The 18,035-nt window shown below is 40.8% G+C and overlaps 1 protein-coding gene across 1 annotated transcript in view; it reads right to left on the bottom strand.

Moving 5' to 3' along the window:
- The window catches only part of PKP4 (plakophilin 4), a 254,871-nt gene that overhangs the window by 79,492 nt on the left and 157,344 nt on the right, over window positions 1-18,035 (bottom strand). The window contains exon 4 of the mRNA XM_062187042.1: window positions 6,373-6,404. Coding sequence (XP_062043026.1) covers window positions 6,373-6,404 — 32 coding nt within the window. The remainder of the gene's footprint in view (window positions 1-6,372; window positions 6,405-18,035) is intronic.

The raw sequence follows: 18,035 nt of genomic DNA, 5'->3' as shown, positions 1-18,035 counted from the left end.
TGGCTTTTTATTTCTAGTCTTCTGGCCCCAAGACAGGTTAAAAAACGACTAATCACCCACAGAAATCAAGCAAGCTACTTTCTTTAGCACCAAATCATAAAGAAATAGAAATCTTATCTGCCTAGGGCTTCCCAAGTTCTTCCTTAGAAAATGATACTGCAGTAAATTAGCTATTTGAAAACAAAACTCAGCAGCTGGCCTGGCCTTTAAACAGAAGGCAGCACCCTGAAGAAGCACCTGAGGAGGCAGGGACTTCTCCCAACAGCGATGCAGCTACCGCCTGGCTAATAAGCCACTGTACTGCTGAAAAGTCTTAGGCCAGGCTTTTCAAGTCAAATTACAGAATGTGAAAGTGAGAAGGAGGAGATGCAAAGACACTGCAAATAAAAGTCTGAAATATAAAGACAAATGAGGGACATGAACAGACCTCCGATCTTAAATCTTTTTATGCGTCTGGCGCTTAGACGTAGCGGGTAAAGCCGCCGCCTGCAGTGCCGGCATTCCATGTGGGCGCTGGTTCGAGTCCAGGCTGCTCCACTTTTGATCCAGCTCTCTGCTATGGCCTGAGATAGCAGTAGAGGATGGCCCAAGTGCTTGGGCCCCTGCACCCACGTGGGAGACCTGGAAGAAGCTCCTGGCTCCTGGCTTCGGATCAGCGCTGCTCCGGCCATTGCGGTCAATTGGAGAGTGAACCAGAGGATGGAAGATTTCTCTCTCTCTCTCTCTCTCTCTCTCTCTCTCTGTGTAGCTCTGACTTTCAATGAATAAGTGATTCTTTAAAATATTTTTGTGCAATTCTTTCTTACATAGAAGATCACATGAATGAAGGAAGAAGTGGCTTTTGTTAGGACCTAGCCAAAACCAAGTAAAAAGAAGACCTTTCAAATATTTTTCATATTTAATCCATCTGTGGTTCATTCTGAATAGGAATGCCTAATTCTAAAAACAAGATGACATTCCTATTACATTCTGTATCTCTTGCATACAAAATGGTAAGTAAAAAATACACCTGAAAAGCAGCAGCAAGACTTGTAATTATTAATGTACACTTGAGCTTATAACAGCATCTGTATCAACTAGGAAAAAAAATGAAAGAAATCAGATTTGACTCTTATTCATAAAGTCAATCTTGTATTTTCTCCTCTTACAACTTATTGTCATGGGTATAATTTAAATGTCATAAGTATGGTTGAAAGGCAGGCAAGTTTAAGAAAAACAAACAACTAACATTAATATAGTTAAAATACTTGAAAGTAAATGCCCGTTTGGAAGTTAATACCATCTCCCTTCCCTGCCAAAGAAAACATTTAATTCAAAACACATTTAATTTTTATGTTTATGAACTTGTCTATTTAACACACTGTAAGATGGCTGCATAGCCTTCTAAAGTGATGGAATATTAAAAAGGGAATTGAAAAGTGAAAAACAAAACAACTAAGCACAACACAGTAGATTTGCTATTTGGTTATGATAAACATCTGATGATGGGGTCAAGCGAGTGAAGCTTAGTGAATGTACAGGAGGTGGGCAGAAAGAATGCGGGAGCCCTAAAGATATCAGGCGCTGTCACATATCTACATGATCTTCGCTCCTGCTGTCTACACTGTAAGTCAACAACAATTACACATAGTGCCTGGCACGTTTTGGTACTGAAACACCTGCGAAGGGCCTCTGCAGCTCACCTCAGCCAGTGCACAGACTGCCATGGGGGTAGGAGGAGCACTGCGTGGAGAAGCTGGCATGCTTCTCCTGCTCCACTGTGGCCAGCATTTCTGGCAAGGGCTGTGTCTCCTTCCTGATTCCAGTCAAAGCTGGACCCTCACCGCCTCCCAGCCCACCCTCTTCCCACTGCTCCATCCCCGGGGCTCTGACAAAAACCAGCTACCCCTTAGCCCCTGCGGTCCTAGGAATGCTAGCAGCTTCCTGGCATCATGAATCTCTTGGGGGCATCATGGTCCTGCTTAATTCTGTGAGTCTTCCAATCCACACTGAAATTCTTGGCATCAGACTCTGTACACCAAACCACCTGATGTGAGTTCTGTTTTCCCAGCTGTACACTGACAGAGCTGTTCTCCTAGAGCCCCAGAGAACTGTTACCCATCAGACACTAACCCCCAAGATAAGAAAAGGGCAATCTACATGGTTCTTTCATATTTTATAGATAATTAGAAATACAAATGATGACGTCAGCGAGGGAATATAAGAGAGTCAATATCATATACCTCGAAGATGAGAAAATTAACACAATCCTACAGGAACACAACTTTTTCCTGCAGGAAAAAACCTTAATAATGTCATATTTTATTTTATTTTATTTTTTTTTTTTGACAGGCAGAGTGGATAGTGAGAGAGAGACCGAAAGGTCTTCCTTTTTGCCGTTGGTTCACCCTCCAATGGCCGCTGCGGCCGGCGCATTGCGCTGATCCGAAGCCAGGAGGCAGGTGCTTCTCCTGGTCTCCCATGTGGGTGCAGGGCCCAAGCACTTGGGCCATCCTCCATTGCCTTCCTGGGCCATAGCAGAGAGCTGGCCTGGAAGAGGGGCAACCGGGATAGAATCCGGTGCCCCAACCGGGACTAGAACCCGGTGTGCCGGCGCCGCAAGGCGGAGGATTAGCCTGTTAAGCCACGGCGCTGGCCCAATAATGTCATATTTTAAAACAATTTTCTAAAAATCTAGCCTAAGATAAATCAAAGGTGTGATAGCTACCAATTTATTTATAATAGTGAACAATCAGTAACAACCATAATGTCAAATAATGGAGATAAAGGCAAATGTTGTATATATTTTAAATTTCCCTTTACAGTATTTCCTACCCTATTACAAGTGTACTTGGTAACACAGCTGCATACGGTTCACTTGCCTGAAGCCTGAAGTCCCTAGAGGAAAGGTTGTTTGATGTAAACACAGCCACGCGCTAGGCAACTGTTTAGGACTCTCAAGTATTTCTGGAATAAGTTAGTTACATGGTATAGAAGTGAACCTACAGAAGAATTTTATATTAAATGTAAATGCTAATGATATATTGTGAAAAAAGTGACAAGTACAATTGGACTTACAGTGTTTTCAATTTTGCTTAACAGGAAAAAAATAAAATTATGTATAATACAGACATACAGGAAGACTAAGTGATAAGAGAGATTATGAGTAATTCAATTTTCTTTTTATACTTTTCTATATTTTCCAAATATCTTCTGATGGGTATATAATAATACATTTAGCATTAGGACAAAAATTACTTTTAAAATGTAAAAAAAACCAATTTGATAGGGAGGCAGCTGGTAGGTTTAAAAGACTGCTTGTTTAAGAGTCAAAACTAAAAATTAAGCAAAGAAATAAAGGCACATTAGCCATCAGAGTAATTTAAACCAGAACCCTCCTGAGTTATTACTCCATATCCACTAGGCTAGCTTGAATAAAAAAAAAGATGGCAACACCTATTGGAGAAGAAGTAGAAAAGAGCCCTCTACTGCATTAAACGTAAAATGGTGAAGCCACTCGGAAAACAGTCTAGTTGTTGCTTAGAGGTTAAATGGTCACCACGTGACCTAGCAATCCCACTATTAGGTGTATTCTTAGAGAGGTGAAAACATACATCCGAAATCTGTACGTGAATGTTCATAGTGGTGGTAATCCTAACAGCCAAAAGTGAAAACAGCCTAAATATCCACCAGCTGATGAATGGATAAGGAAAATGTGTTACATCCACACAACAGAATATTATTTAGCAGTGAGCAAGAACTGATCCACACTACAGGTACGAATCCCCATAACATCATGCAAAGCAAAAAGCTATTCACAAAGCACAAGGTCCTGTATGATTCCATTTATGTGAAATGTGGTTAGTGGGTGTCTAAGACTGGGAAGCTTGGGGAGAGAATGGGCGTGACTGCTATTTGGTACATGGTTCCTATTAGGGGTGATAAAAATGTTCTAGAATTGTTTGTGGTGATGGATGCACTGAAAAAACCGAATCACAGAATTGTAATGGGTAAATAGTATGGTATAGGATTTATAGTTCAATAAAGCTGTTACAAGAAAAAGAAAAAGCTTGAAGGGAAGCGACAGAACTGAGTTCAAATGCACGTGTCCCAAATCTAATAGGACAGACAGACCCGCAACACTGCGGCACATGGACTGTTCAGGCTGTGAACACTTCACGTGCACCATGAGGCAAGTTAAGAATCAAAAGTTCTCAGGATTAAAAAAACCCAGCTCATAACTTCTATGTATATATTTTTTCTGAAGTATATGCTTTGTTACTGAAATTAAAATGCTTATATCATCTACTCCTTAGGGATATTTTTAATATCTGCTAAGAATTGCTCATTTTCCAGGCACTGAGGTGGACAGAAAACAAAAAAACAAAGACTTTCCCAGGGCCTAGACTTTAGTTGTGAAGCTAATATATACATATTCAAACATTCTGGCGACAAGGCAAAGCAGCACTATTACTCACTTAGGTATGCATGTATCCACTCGCTCACGTGACCAGTCACCAGGCTCTACCACCCACAAGGCCTTTGGAATATCTGGTGAACAGGGCAGACAGACTTATCCTCAGTAATGATCTTGAGGGCCCTGACCGAGTGGGGAAGCAACACTGCTCTCATCCGACTTCCTGCCAGCCCCGGGCGGGTTTCAGGTCATTCTCTCTTCTCTCATTACCTCCCAGGAAAGAAACACAGGTTGCTCTCTGAGGGTTCAGCCTCGCTCCCGCCACCTCAAGTGTCCCTTAGCCACAGCGCTGTGCCCCACACGTCTGAACCACGCAGCCAAGTGTTAACACACATGCAGCGGCAGTTTGATAGAATGCTTTCCCTCACGTTCGATTAAGGGCTCTCTGCAGCCATCACATTTCTAAAGGCTTTCAATGTTTTCACTTGCTGTCCTTTAATCATCTGAAAGCCAACACTGAACCCTGTAGTGCAGGCGCTCTCCTCAATCGGCTCCCCATCTCAGCTCAACTCCATTGTCTCGGTGGTACCAGCATCCTTGCAAACTCAAACCGCAACGTGATCATGGTCTCCCGCCTCTGCCCCCAAATCTGCCTCTGCTTCCTCAGCGACCGCCCACTTCAGAGGACTGCACTGACCCCAAACTCAGCAATATGCTTCTCGCTGCTCTTGTTGTCTCTAATTTTGCCTCCCTCCAGTTCACAGCTCTGTTATTTCTTCAGAAGAATGTGGAAATTATGTGATTGCTTTGTTTAAGGGATTTTCAGCATCTCCCCAGGACCCCTGAGAGACTTCAAAGTCCTTGGTACTTACAGATTTCTATAATTTGACACAATGCAGCCCTCTAACTGTGCCTCTAGCCCTTTCCCATCCCACACCAGCTTTAAACGTTCCCATGTGTCACTTCTGCTGTCTCTCTGCCAGTGCCCGTGCCCCTGCCCACTGCACAGGCGGGTCACTATGAGCACAGGCCCACCTTCTCTGCAGAGCTATCTCAGGAGCGGGCTGCCTGTCAAGACCACTGTCTTCCGGACACGACTCACTTGGCAGTCTGCCACAAGGTATTTCACCCTGAGTCTCCCCTTCATGAAACGGCTGTTTGCACGTCTTATTGTCAGGTAGCTTTCCCTCTTCCTCTGCCTCACCAACAGCGTGAGCGAGCGCTACATCTCTGATCAGCTTGTGGGTAAAGGAGCAGAGTGCCCCGCACGCGAGGCAAACACCACTGGAGTTCTAGCACCCAGCTCAAGCAGCTAGGTAGCAGGTATTTCGTAATCTATCTTTCCCTCGGTTCAAGCCTTGTTTGAAAAGTGCCAAAGCATTCTTCTGGCATCATTTTTCACAGTGTAAGCTCCAGGGGTCAGGGAACAAGAACTTGTGTGTACTGTGCTCATCATTGTTTGCCCGGCAAGGTGCACTGTACGGTACATGGTGCAGGTGCTCACATACTTAAAGAAAACTGAACATGAAGACACCAAATATTTGTAAAAGTGGCATACATTCTCCTTGATTTAAGTCATCCTTCAGATGTTGAAAATTTAGGGTAAAAAAGATAAGAGCTATAGTAAAAGCTACCAGGCTATACTGGGCTATTATAAAACTACCAGATGGTCTATATGTAGACATACAAAGAAAACACGCATTGCAATTCCCTGTGCATGAGAAACCCTGTCAAAGGAGACTCGATCTGTATAAATGAGTAGCCAGCTTCCCCAGATTACATAATGAACTTTTGTGAAGTCTTCCCTGTGTTTCTGTGTTTTCTTATGATGGAAAAGAACACGAAAAGATATAGCCTTGATATTAAAAATATTGCTGTCCAATGTTTTAACTTAAAGAAAGTGAAAATATGCAAAGCTATCCAATTATGTTAAATATTAATTGTATTAAGAAGTTTTTAAAAATAAAAAGTCATACCTGATCTCCAAGGAAATGACTTCTCAGTTGAGCTAGAGAAAAAAAGTGAAAAGAAAAGAACATTTATTTTCTTTGTCATGAAATTTAATTGTGGATCTCTTTTGCATATAAGCATTTGTTTTTCACATGAAGTTATATAAAAGTATCAACACATCAAATAAAATTTTAAATTATGCCTGTATCTAAGTTAATTTTTAGACAATATTAACCTCCCACATTGATTTGGGACAAAGCTGCATTTCCACTTGGGAATTAAGGCAAATTATAAAGTGACATAAAATTCTCCTTGAATAACATAAATAGACGAGTAGAATTACAAGATAAAGAAAATGTGGTATATTATTCAGCTATAAAAAAGAATGAACTCCTAACTTTTGCAACAAAATGGATGAAACTGGAGATCATTATGCTAAGTGAAATAAACCAGATCCAGAAAGACAAACATCACATGTTGTCTCTTATTTGTGGAAGTTAATACATGAAAAGAGTATGAAAATTGGGTGAATGCCCTATCCATTGGTATTTAATTATAAATACTGCTTCACTGAGTCATACCATGTAAATGACAATACATTCTTCTCCCCCCCTTCCCCCCAAAGAACCTGAACAACACGGAGAGTATCTTCCAAGAAAATGTGTCAAGTTACCTTACAATATTTACATCCCATCACAGGACTTCACATAAAAATGTTAAGATTTTACAAGCCCGAATACAAGTTTTGCTATGTCTGTTCCTTGGCTGATATGCACACCTCTTTAAAAACGGGGTAATGAAAATCTATCTGTGCCTCCCTGCTCTCCCCAGCCCTCAACTCCCAGAGAGAATCATGGTGTAAAGGGACAATGTGGCAGAACACTGCAACAGTAGCTTGGATTAACAAAGAATGTATTAAACACTAGATTAAAGCTCTTCACATGTATCATCTCTTTTTTTACTAGTCTCAGCAAACTTATGAACAGGTACATTATTATCTTTATTTTTCCAGGTTTAAAAAGCCATATGCTAGTAACTGGAAGAGCTGGGATCAAACCCAGGGCGGTCAGTGCTCCTCCACTGTGTGGAACAGGTGGTGATGTGTCTTAAGTGCCCACGTACACATATACACTATGCCTAGAAAGAAGTCCAGAGAAACACAAAGCAGAGTGCTGGCACCTTTTCTATGTGGCACAAACATGAGGATTTTCTTCTTTTTAAATACTGGTATGTTTTTTGAAATTAGAAGAAAATAACACAGGTAAATGTTTCAGGAGTGCTTACTGAATCTACAGATGTGTTGCTCTGAGCTTATGGGAATATTCTGTAAAATACAGGAGCTAAAGCAGTTGAAGACAACAATTCTAGCAGTGCTGTAGCTCCAGGATCCTAAGTAACATTTGCCCCAGCTCATTCTAGGGTTAGTGAAACTTTGCTGTTGGAAAGCCCTGATCCAGACTTCCTGGACTTCAATTGTGTGTGGGGTGTGCCTTTTCTGCAGGACAGTCTCAGCAGTTCTCATTCCGGGACTCTGAATCAGGTGCAGGCAGCGAGGACATGCTTCCAACCAATGGTGTCACTTAGTTAATGCTCGTCTTCTGCAGAGCACCTGCGCTGCTCCTTTATTTGATGCACTCTTACTGAAATCAAGTGACTAGTGGGGGAAAAGAAAAAGGAAAATTTTGCCAACTATGACTCCTATTCCTTCGCAAGGTCACTAGCTTCTTGCGGCTCCAAAAGTTGTTCTCCACACCAAATTTCAACTTAGTGTGAATGTTTTTGTTATTTAATTCTATCACCTGAATCAACTTTCAACATGCTGAGCTTCATGTTACCCAGCTGTGTTCCTAACAAAATGAGCACACTTTATGTGAATACCAAAATACATGGTAAATCCACTTCATCCACAGTGTTTAATATAATCTCAAGTTTCTTGATAATATCAGGAAAGTTTATTATCTTCTGAGTTTGAAATTTCCATGAACTTTAATGAAATACCTTTACAAGGTTTTTAAATCCTCACAATCATAAATCATAGACTATAATTCCAGCAAATTGCTCAAATGGGGCAAGGGCTGTGAATGTTTTTCTCATCTCTGAATGTCAAGGTTCAGCATACTGCCAGACACAGAGGAGTTGCTTAATACATACATGTTGTTGTTACAAGACAAACTGAAAAACACCAAGCTCTTCATTGTTTTGTGTGATCAGGTGCATACATATTCGTTTAAGAAGGTCAATTCATTCTCCCTCATAGAGTTGGAAGTGTCAGCATCTTTGCTGTTGAGAGACTAGCAAAGTGTAAAAAGGCATTCCCAGGTGAAGGTAGTGGGAAGCTCCCATTAAAATTAATTTCCCCTACTCTGTTTAAGGTGTAAGACATAAATCATTGGGAAAACATGTTAAGGATAAAGATTAAAACTAAGCAAAATGTCCTATGACATATTTTGAAAACTGTATATTCAGTTCAATCACCTTTGCACTAAATTCCCCAATACCGAGCAACAACTGCTCACTGTATGTTACTCAGAACAGTCTATTTCCCTCTTGGGTGACTTCATTTTAAATAAATCCCAAATTGTTCACTATTCAGGGACTGAGAGATTAGATAATGGATACATGGGATCTGGAAATGCTGTTAGGACACTGAATGCAACCAACATTTATTGAAACAACAGAGGCAGCCCCATGTTACAAACCCAGGCTCATTCTCCCTTCCTTCCTTCTCTTCCTAGAACCACGTATTCTGAGCAGCACCTCCCCATCTTTTCTTGACCACCTTCCTTCCACGTGTCCACAGGCACTGTGCCCACACAGGGCTCCATCCCTGCGCCCTGTCACTTCTCTTCTGAAGAAGCCAAGCAGCTTGTGTTGAAGAGCCTCCGTTGGCATGGGAAGCATGTTTTAAAACACAAGAACTGAACCACCTGCAATAACTTTGTTTCAATGGGAAGAGGCAGTCATAATTTCTAAGGATGTCATTTTCAGCCACCTTTTAGAATAAAATTCATTCTTAAGTTTAGGACTGTCTGGTCACACAGTGAACCACAGTTAAAAGCAAGTTCATTAGCAACTTCATAAACAAAAATAATTTTAATATAAAAAATAGCAGTTTTGTTTTAAGGAGAACACTATGCCTGCATCATACTATTACATGAAACTACGAAGTAAATCACTGTAAAATTCTACAGACTTACAAAAGTATTTTCATTCAGATACAACTGGAGGCAAAAATATCTTTGTTGGACGTTTACAGTAGTGTAAGGTCTAACAACGCTCCTTCCGTTGGCATGTTCCCAATTTACCAGTTAGGAAACATGTCTGCTCATGCTGAGTGAGAATCCACAAGGAGCCCAGGGCAGGATGGCAGCAGGATCCTGAGCGATCCACTGGTGGCAGTGGGCACTTTCTGGACACCCAGACTCAGAGCCTGATCCTCTGGCCTCCCTAGACATTCTTCATGCTAACACCCAAAAGCTTTCAATAAGTTCCTTTTCTGCTGAAACAAGCCAGAGAGGATTCTACTGTTTATACCCACAAGTCCTGAATGATGTTATCAAATCAGCAAACACAAACAGGTCCCCTGGAAAGAGCGCAAGCCTCATTCAACTGTAGACCCTATTTCTACTGAATAAAAATATACATAACACTTTGTATTCAACGTGGTGAAATACGCCGAATGCCCACTCTGACTCTTTAGTTCTTAGACTCAATCACTCAAACTGAAGAGCTGGTTGTCCTTGTACTGTGGGGAAGCTCTGTGAGGGTGTGGCGGTCGCCTCCAGTCCACTGCCAGAACCTAAGGCAGTTCCCGGGTACGTGGCTATCACTCAAAACATGCACGTTCTGAATTCACGTTGGCTCCCACTGACCCAGTTCGGGCCTTCAGCCTGTCATCCTGTTGTGGCTGGATCACTGTTCCAGTCTTTCTCCTAACTGGTCTTCCAGGCTTCGGTTTCTCACCCTTTCAGGCTCTCTTCCCATGCTGCTGCTACTGTGATGCTTCAAGCACTGAACTCTGATGTCATTCTGCTGCTGCTAATACACAACAGATGTGCAGATGACAGAACGCAAAGGTCTCAGTGTGGCAGACGCTCCAACATCTTAGGATGGCACAGGAGACCCTCCAGCACCTGGCTCCTTTGAGTTTGCCCTCTCCCACACAAACCTACACTTGAGGCTCTTCTAATTACTTGCAGTTGCTTCACACATCATGCTGTTTCACACTTGTAATTCTATTTCGGGGGCAGAATGTGCAGAAACACACTTTGGAAATTCTTTCAGAATTACTTAAATTCCAGAATGGCATGTGCAGGTACTATGTAATTTTATATATATATATCTTCCATGAAACTAAACACTCTAATAATAAATTTTACCTTCACTTTGTAGCACTTCCTACAGTAGCAGCAATATTTATGGAAAGTGTTGCACTTAATTAAGTCAGTCACCAATTCGTTCCTAAAATTTGCCTGTGATGTATACCAGCCTGCTTTAGCAGACACACTAGGGGAAGGGCAGTGGGGAGCTGGATGGAGTCACCTGCTAACTCTACCACACCTTTCCCCTCACCTCCTCTAAGGTCTAGACAGGCAGGCTCATTGCATCTCTACTACACTTAGGCTACAGACACTAGGCTCCTACAAGATGCACTGAATTAGGACAGGGTCTAAGAAGCTATTTCTCTGTAGAAAACAGAAACAGGTCTAGCTCAAGATTAGAATACAATCAAGCTGAAAAAGTTACCGCTCTATTAAAAGCCCTGTTTTGGGGCCGGTGTTGTGGCATAGTGGGTAAATCACCATCTGCAATGCCAGCAACCCATATGGGCACCAGTTCGTGTCCTGGCTGCTACACTTCCATTCCATCCCAGTGCTAATGGTCTGGGAAAAGTAGTGGATGATGGCCCAATTGTTTGAGTCCCTGCCTGCCACCTGGGAGAGCCAGATGAAGCTCCTGGCTCCTGGCTTTGGCTTGATCCAGCCCTGGCCAATTAGGCCATCTGGGAAGTGAACCAGTGGTTGGAAAATATGTCTCTCCCTCTCTCTCTGTAACGCTTTCAAGTAAATAAATAAATCTTGAAAAAAAGTATTGTGTTAAGAATTACATATACATCTGTGTGTTTGATATACACATTATAGAAATATACAACTCTCATTAATAGCTGTAAAAATTAACTCTGGCCAGTCACAAATTAAATTGCACTTAGTATTAATTGGCAGGGATTAGTTACAAGAATTATCCAAGTGATTGTTTTATTCATGTATAGAGCCTGGGTGTGTCCCACTATCTGGACTATCTACCATCTATAGCGCTTTCCCTGGCAGCCAACAACAATCCTTCAAGAATTACCTTGGTAAGAGATGATCACTTCCTCCTTTACATCAAGAATGTGCCCAACGGCTCATCTCTATTTTTGCATTTTTCATATGATTATAATTATAATAACTGTTTATCTACATTTCCACTACCTACACAGTATCCTTCTTGAGGGTCAAGACTGTGTCTTAGTCCTTCCTATATCTAACTAGGAAGTGGCATTATGTAGACATATTTAAGTAAAAGATAGGTGATCTTAACTCTTCAGGCTGTTATGTTTTAAAGGTCAATCACAGTAATTTTAGAAATTGTTTCAATCATTCTACACAGGTATCAGACTCATCCCTTTACTTTGACTCTTTCTGTATCTTATGCAAAAGATGTTTATTGCATGTATCACATATATTCATTCATAAAAGGATTTGTTGATCATCTACTAAGTGCTTGTCATTGTTAGAGGCTGGGGATACAAGAGCCTGAAGAGAAACCTACAAGAGGGCCTTTGATGTCAGCACCACAGGGTCCAGCATGGTGCTGACTAAAGATGCATTCAAACATCTGTAACAATCAAAAGCGTGAAATATTTTTTAAAACAAAAACTATGATCTAACACTCCTACTCATCTATTAAAGGAATCTAAATTGATATTGGGAGCACCCATGCAGGAATGTGAACCTCGGGTCTCCAGTGGGAGAGATATGGAGCAATATAAAACATATTGCCATATTCTATCATTCATTTCCATTCTCACCACTCAAAAATTATAAGGGGCTGGAAACCAGCCAGTTTGGGAGACCAGCAACATAAAATCCTACACATGCAGATAAATCTGACATTTCTTCTCTCTGTTTTGACAGACAATCTCTTTAAATTGTTGTTTAAAACATCCCAAACAAGTAGCACTGCATGGCCTACTTCCTTCATTATCACAGTGTGGTCTTCCACAAAATTCTCCCAGTGACTTTTAGGGTTTCTACTTTTGTCAAATAGAGTTAATTAATGGATGAATGCTCACCGATCAAATGTCTATTTGTCTTTATTCTGGAAATTTGAACAAATACATTTGTATATTGCTGTCCTGACTTTGTAACCTGTTTACTTTTGAGGTTCTCAGTAGTTTCATTCATTTGAGCACTGCTCCTAAATTTAAGTTACATACAAAGTTCTGTATGTATTTTTTAGATTCATATTTACAATCCAAATATTTAACACTGTCAAAAGTTTTGGCAATTCTCTCTTAGCTCCTTATAATTTCCACTGTAATTCATTGCCCTCATAAGTTTATATTTTAATTGCTCTCTAGGTCTATTTCCCAGTTTCTTAAAAAAATGGAAACTTAGTTTTAGTTTTCATTTTTTGGCATTTGGCATTTTGGCATTGGAATTTACCTTGCAATTACTTAACACCTTTTATCCTGTAGGCATTATAAGTAGTTTCTCAATGAACTGCCTCAGAATCCTCTTTGATATGGATACTGGTCTTCACAGTGCCTTGGTCAATCCTTATTTTCCATTACGCACCTGGGATTCCCCTCAGTCACCCCAAGGAATCTGTCAAAATAGCTATTCACGATTTCCAAGTTTCGGCCTTACTTGGAGTATTTCATAATAAATTTAAAACAAACTACCTGAATCAGTCTGTTTTCTGTTGTTTTATTTAAATACCCAAGGCTGGATAACTATTATTCAGCTCACAATGTTCAGGGCATGGCACCAGCATCAGTTCAACTCTGGGAAGGACCACATGTGGATGGCATCATGAGGGTAGAAGCACGTCAAAGAGGGAGCAATCAATCACAAGGCAGGACAGAAAGCCAAAGAGAGGGGATGGGCATTCTTGCTACTTCCCACCGGACTCTGCCTCTTGAAGTCTCCCACCACCACTGCAAGGACCAAGTTCCCAACATATAGACCCTTAGGGGATGCACTCAAGCCACATTCAAGCCATAGCATGACCTTCAACTCAGCACAACATTCTATTGAATACACTTAAATTTTTAAACCTTCATTAATTATAATTAAATTAAGCTTTCAATCATGAAAAGGAGATATCACAACATACTTTAAGATTTTTATTTCTATCTAGTGTTTGCTTTGGCTTCCATTTTAATTAGTATATTTAAAATTTTGCTCAGTCTGTCTCTTTATCTGTTTGTAAAACATTCCATTAGTTTCTGTGAGTTCTTAGCAAGGTTAAGCTCGTTGTATGCTTTAGCTTTCTTCACGGCTCTTGATTTTATGCCACTTTTTCAAATAAATGCCTGTGGACGTCCCAGGTCTTAAAGCATTCACCCTGTGGGGAAGCCAAATTTCTCCTCACCCTGGCCCTCAACAATAATGACCTTGAATTCACTTTGGACTCATAACCAATGTGGTGAGAAGCAGGACCTAATAGACTGAGATAGAATAAACAGCTCCCTAACGCTATAATCTTTTCTGATATTCCCACAACTGATAACACCCCCCAGTAGGTAACTGTCAGGTTATGGCTAGTTTTGTTTTCCCTATATTTGGAAACAGGGTCCTCATCTCTTCCTTTCGATAGATAATGACTGACTAGGAAATAAATCCTTAGCATTAGCGACTTAAATTGAGAACAACTATAACTGTTAGACAAAATTAAACAATATATCATGATCATTCTTCCCAACACAGTGTGGAGAGCTCTTCAGCCTTCTCCTAGATTAGCCTGTTCAGGTAAAATCACAGACCTGAAGGTCAGTATGTTGTAAACCAGACAGTGAAGGTGAATTGAAGGTCCTAATTGAAGAAGAGGGGAGCTGGGAGGCAAAGTTTCTCCACTCACCATTTTGCTGCCCTGAAGGGGCTCGGAGGACCTAGTTTGATAAATCAGTTGTCTAGCAATCATATTCTGAAAGCTACTTCTTGATATTTAGCTACATTTTTGGGGAACCTCTTCCAAATTTATTTAATGTTCATTCACAAACAAGCTCAACAAAAACAGAAGTGAAAATTCTCCCTCCAGATCCATGGTTTTTCTTGACTGAGGCTTCTCTATACCATGTTATCAGAGACCCTGGGAAATCCTCCATTGCTTGGAAACTAATTCTCTTTGAGAAAGGCCCACTGATGTTCTGTGACCAACAGAGGAGCAAATAAGACAGCTAGAGGAAGGCAGGTCTGATATTTCACAGACCACAGAAACGGCCAAAGGCACAGGGTCTCACTCATCTACTTATATTTCTCTTCCACTGATACTTTACCTCTTAGAATATACTTTCAAAATTTTAGTTTTAGGGTTGGCATTTAGCGTAGTAGTTATGCCAGTGAGGATGCCACATTCCACTGGAGTGCCTAGGTCTGACTTCTGGCTCTGGCTCCTGATTCCAACTCCCCGATAATGTACATTCTGGGAGACGGCAGTGATAGCTCAAGTCGTTGGGTTCTCGTCATCCAGGTGGGGGACCTGGACTGACTTCCCGGCTCCCACTGTCAGCCTGGGCCAGGCCTTATCACTGCAGGCATACACGAGAGCATGCAGGTACTCAGGGGCAATCAGCAAATGGGAGCTTGCTTTCTACCTGTCATCCTCCCCCTCTCTCTTCTCTATATGTCTCCCAACTGAGTAAATAATTTAAAAGATTTAGTGTTTAAAAATTCATGAGCAACAGGGACAGCAAAAAAGTATGACACAAAGTACAGTCTGTTTCCACTGGCTAATAGCAAGTTTGAGTAAAATGTGTGACCAGCCACTGCAGTGAACATTTTTAGACTCATTCCTGGCCCTATTTTTTTTTTTTTTTCATTCTTGTTTTCTCAGTTCATCATCCCATTTTTCCCTCATGCTACTCAATCTTATTTTGGACCTTTCTAACTACTGTCTAAAATGCATTCCAGGAAAAGGTATGATATAAATAAATAATATTATGACCAGTTTCCCAAAGAGAAAATTACTTATTTGATGCCCAGCAAGAACATTAAAGGAACAGGAAATACAATTCAAGCAAGCTTCATGGGGACTAGAGGTGAACACATTTCAGAAGATGTTAAATATTCTTTGACAAAAGCATTTTGTGTTAGTGCTTTGAATCTATGAATAAAAGATTCAGAAGACCATATGGGAAGGGGAAGATCAAAAAGGATGTAGTACTAGACAAAAATGAGACAAACAGTTCCCTCTGCTATCCCCATAAATTATACAGGAAGCATGACTTCTGTTTAAGCCCAGCCTATAACAGGTGTTCCAGCTAGTCAAAGTAGAAATCAGAATGGAAGGGTTTCTAACATTTTAGTTGACATTTTTAAGAATAAGAGCAACTGAAATGAAAAGAGTAAATGGCTAAACACAACACCAGACTTTCTTCCCCTAAGTATGCTGCCAAAACCTACAATCTTATTTAAACAAAGAGTTGACCTTGGAATGCTCATAGATGGGCTACTGAGAATTATGTGTGCAAAATCTACTACTGTCTTCCTTATTTTATTCTTCCTACACCTTCCAATGATAAACATAAAAGGAATATATATATATATATATTTTTTGGACAGGTACAGTTAAAGACAGAGAGAAAGACAGAGAGAAAGCTCTTCCTTCTGATGGTTCACTCCTCAAATGGCTGTCACAGCTGGCGCTGCACCGATCCGAAGCCAGGAACCAGGTGCTTCTTCCTGGTCTTCCATGTAGGTGCAGGGGCTCAAGCATTTGGGCCATCCTCCACTGCCCTCCCAGGCCACAGCAGAGAGCTGGACTGGAAGAGGAGCAACCGGGACTAGAACCTGGCACCATATGGGATGCCAGAGCCACAGGCGGAGGATTAACCAAGTGAGCTATGGCGCTGGTCCCAGGAAGGGAATATTCTTTAGAATTTAAAAACAAAAACAGAAAAGGCAAACACAAATATACTCTTTATCCTTAGAATTGCATAAAACAATTTAAATCTTATAATTTTAAACAAAGCTGGTTCTGGTAAGGAAAGGGTAAAATTCCTGTCTTTCAACTTGTATAAGACCAAGCATAGCACAACAAGGGACAAAGCTGTACATCTCTGTAAGAGACACACTGGCACCAAAACCCTCAAAACTCGTAAATAGCTTTGTTGATGATGCATGTTTTTACTTGGTACATTACTTAGTATTTAAAATGTTTTGAAAAGTACATGTCAAATTCTACTTAAAAGAAATTATAAATGTTATTTAGCTTCAGTGTTTTAAAAATTTATTTACGTGAAAGAGAGAGTAAGAGGGATAGGGGGAGGGAGGGGAAGAGAGAGGTATCTTCATCGGCTGGTTCATTCCCCAAATGGCTTCAACAGCCAGGGCCTGGAACTCCATCTTGGTCTCCCAGATGGGTGGCGGGGGCTCCAGTACTTAGACCATCTTCTGCTGCCTTCCCAGGTGCATTAACAGGAATCTGGATCCAATAACGAATGCCAGTGACACAAGCAGTGGCTTAATTTCCAGTGACACAAGCAGTGGCTTAACATTCCATATGGAATGCTGTGCCGTAACACAGGCCCTTTATCCTTGATTTCTGTTTAACATTTACTCCCCTGATCATTTACCCTGCTGGGATATTCAAAAGCAAATGATTAATTCACATACAATTCCTTGACATTAATGTAAAGGTACTATTAAATTTGATGTGTCTAAAGATTGGCAAAGTACCATTTTGTATGTTGAATACAAAGAGTAAGCATTTATTTTTAATTTTTATGAACAGTAAAGTTTACTTTCAAAGAAAAAAATATATTCTCATTATTCTAATTAAAGAAAGAATACTTTTCTTAAATTTTTGCTGTGGTTGTTGAAAAAAAAAAAAACTGCTTGTATCACAGCATTTTCAACTCCTGATCCACGGACAAGCACTAAAAATAGCTGTTTCAGTGCGGAAGGAGGAATGGATGTGGGATAGAATACAGACCCAGGATCATCAATAACTGTCCTGGAAAAAGAACAGACCCATAAGGCTGCAGTCAATAGTCAGCACTGCATACAGCCATGTTTCTAGGACTAGGAAAGTGGGTCCAAACTGCCTTAAGCCCCCATTGGAAACGTTCATGGATCCCTAATTTGTCCCATATCCCCTTAACACACTCTTGTTTCCTTCTCTTCTCTTTTAATGCTACACATAAGTATGTACAGGATTTCCAAACTACTGCATAGGGGAAAGAAACAGAAAGAAGTTGATGAGAAAGAAAGACTAGCAGCAGTGGCACTGATAATGAAGGGTCAGGTAGAGGGTCTTTTTTAAAAAAGAAGATTTATTTATTTATTTATTTGAAAGTCAGGGTTTCAGTAGGGGGGGAGGGAGGGAGGGAGAGGGAGAGGGAGAAGGAGAGGGAGAGAGAGAGAGAGAGGAGGGAAGTGAGAGAGAAAGACAGATCTTGTACCTGCTAGTACACACCCCAAAT

Source organism: Lepus europaeus, chromosome 1 (assembly GCF_033115175.1).
Source record: "Lepus europaeus isolate LE1 chromosome 1, mLepTim1.pri, whole genome shotgun sequence".
Classification (NCBI taxonomy): Eukaryota; Metazoa; Chordata; class Mammalia; order Lagomorpha; family Leporidae; genus Lepus; species Lepus europaeus.
The sequence above is the reverse complement of the archived record's forward strand: the minus strand, read 5'-3'. Positions and strand labels throughout refer to the sequence as shown.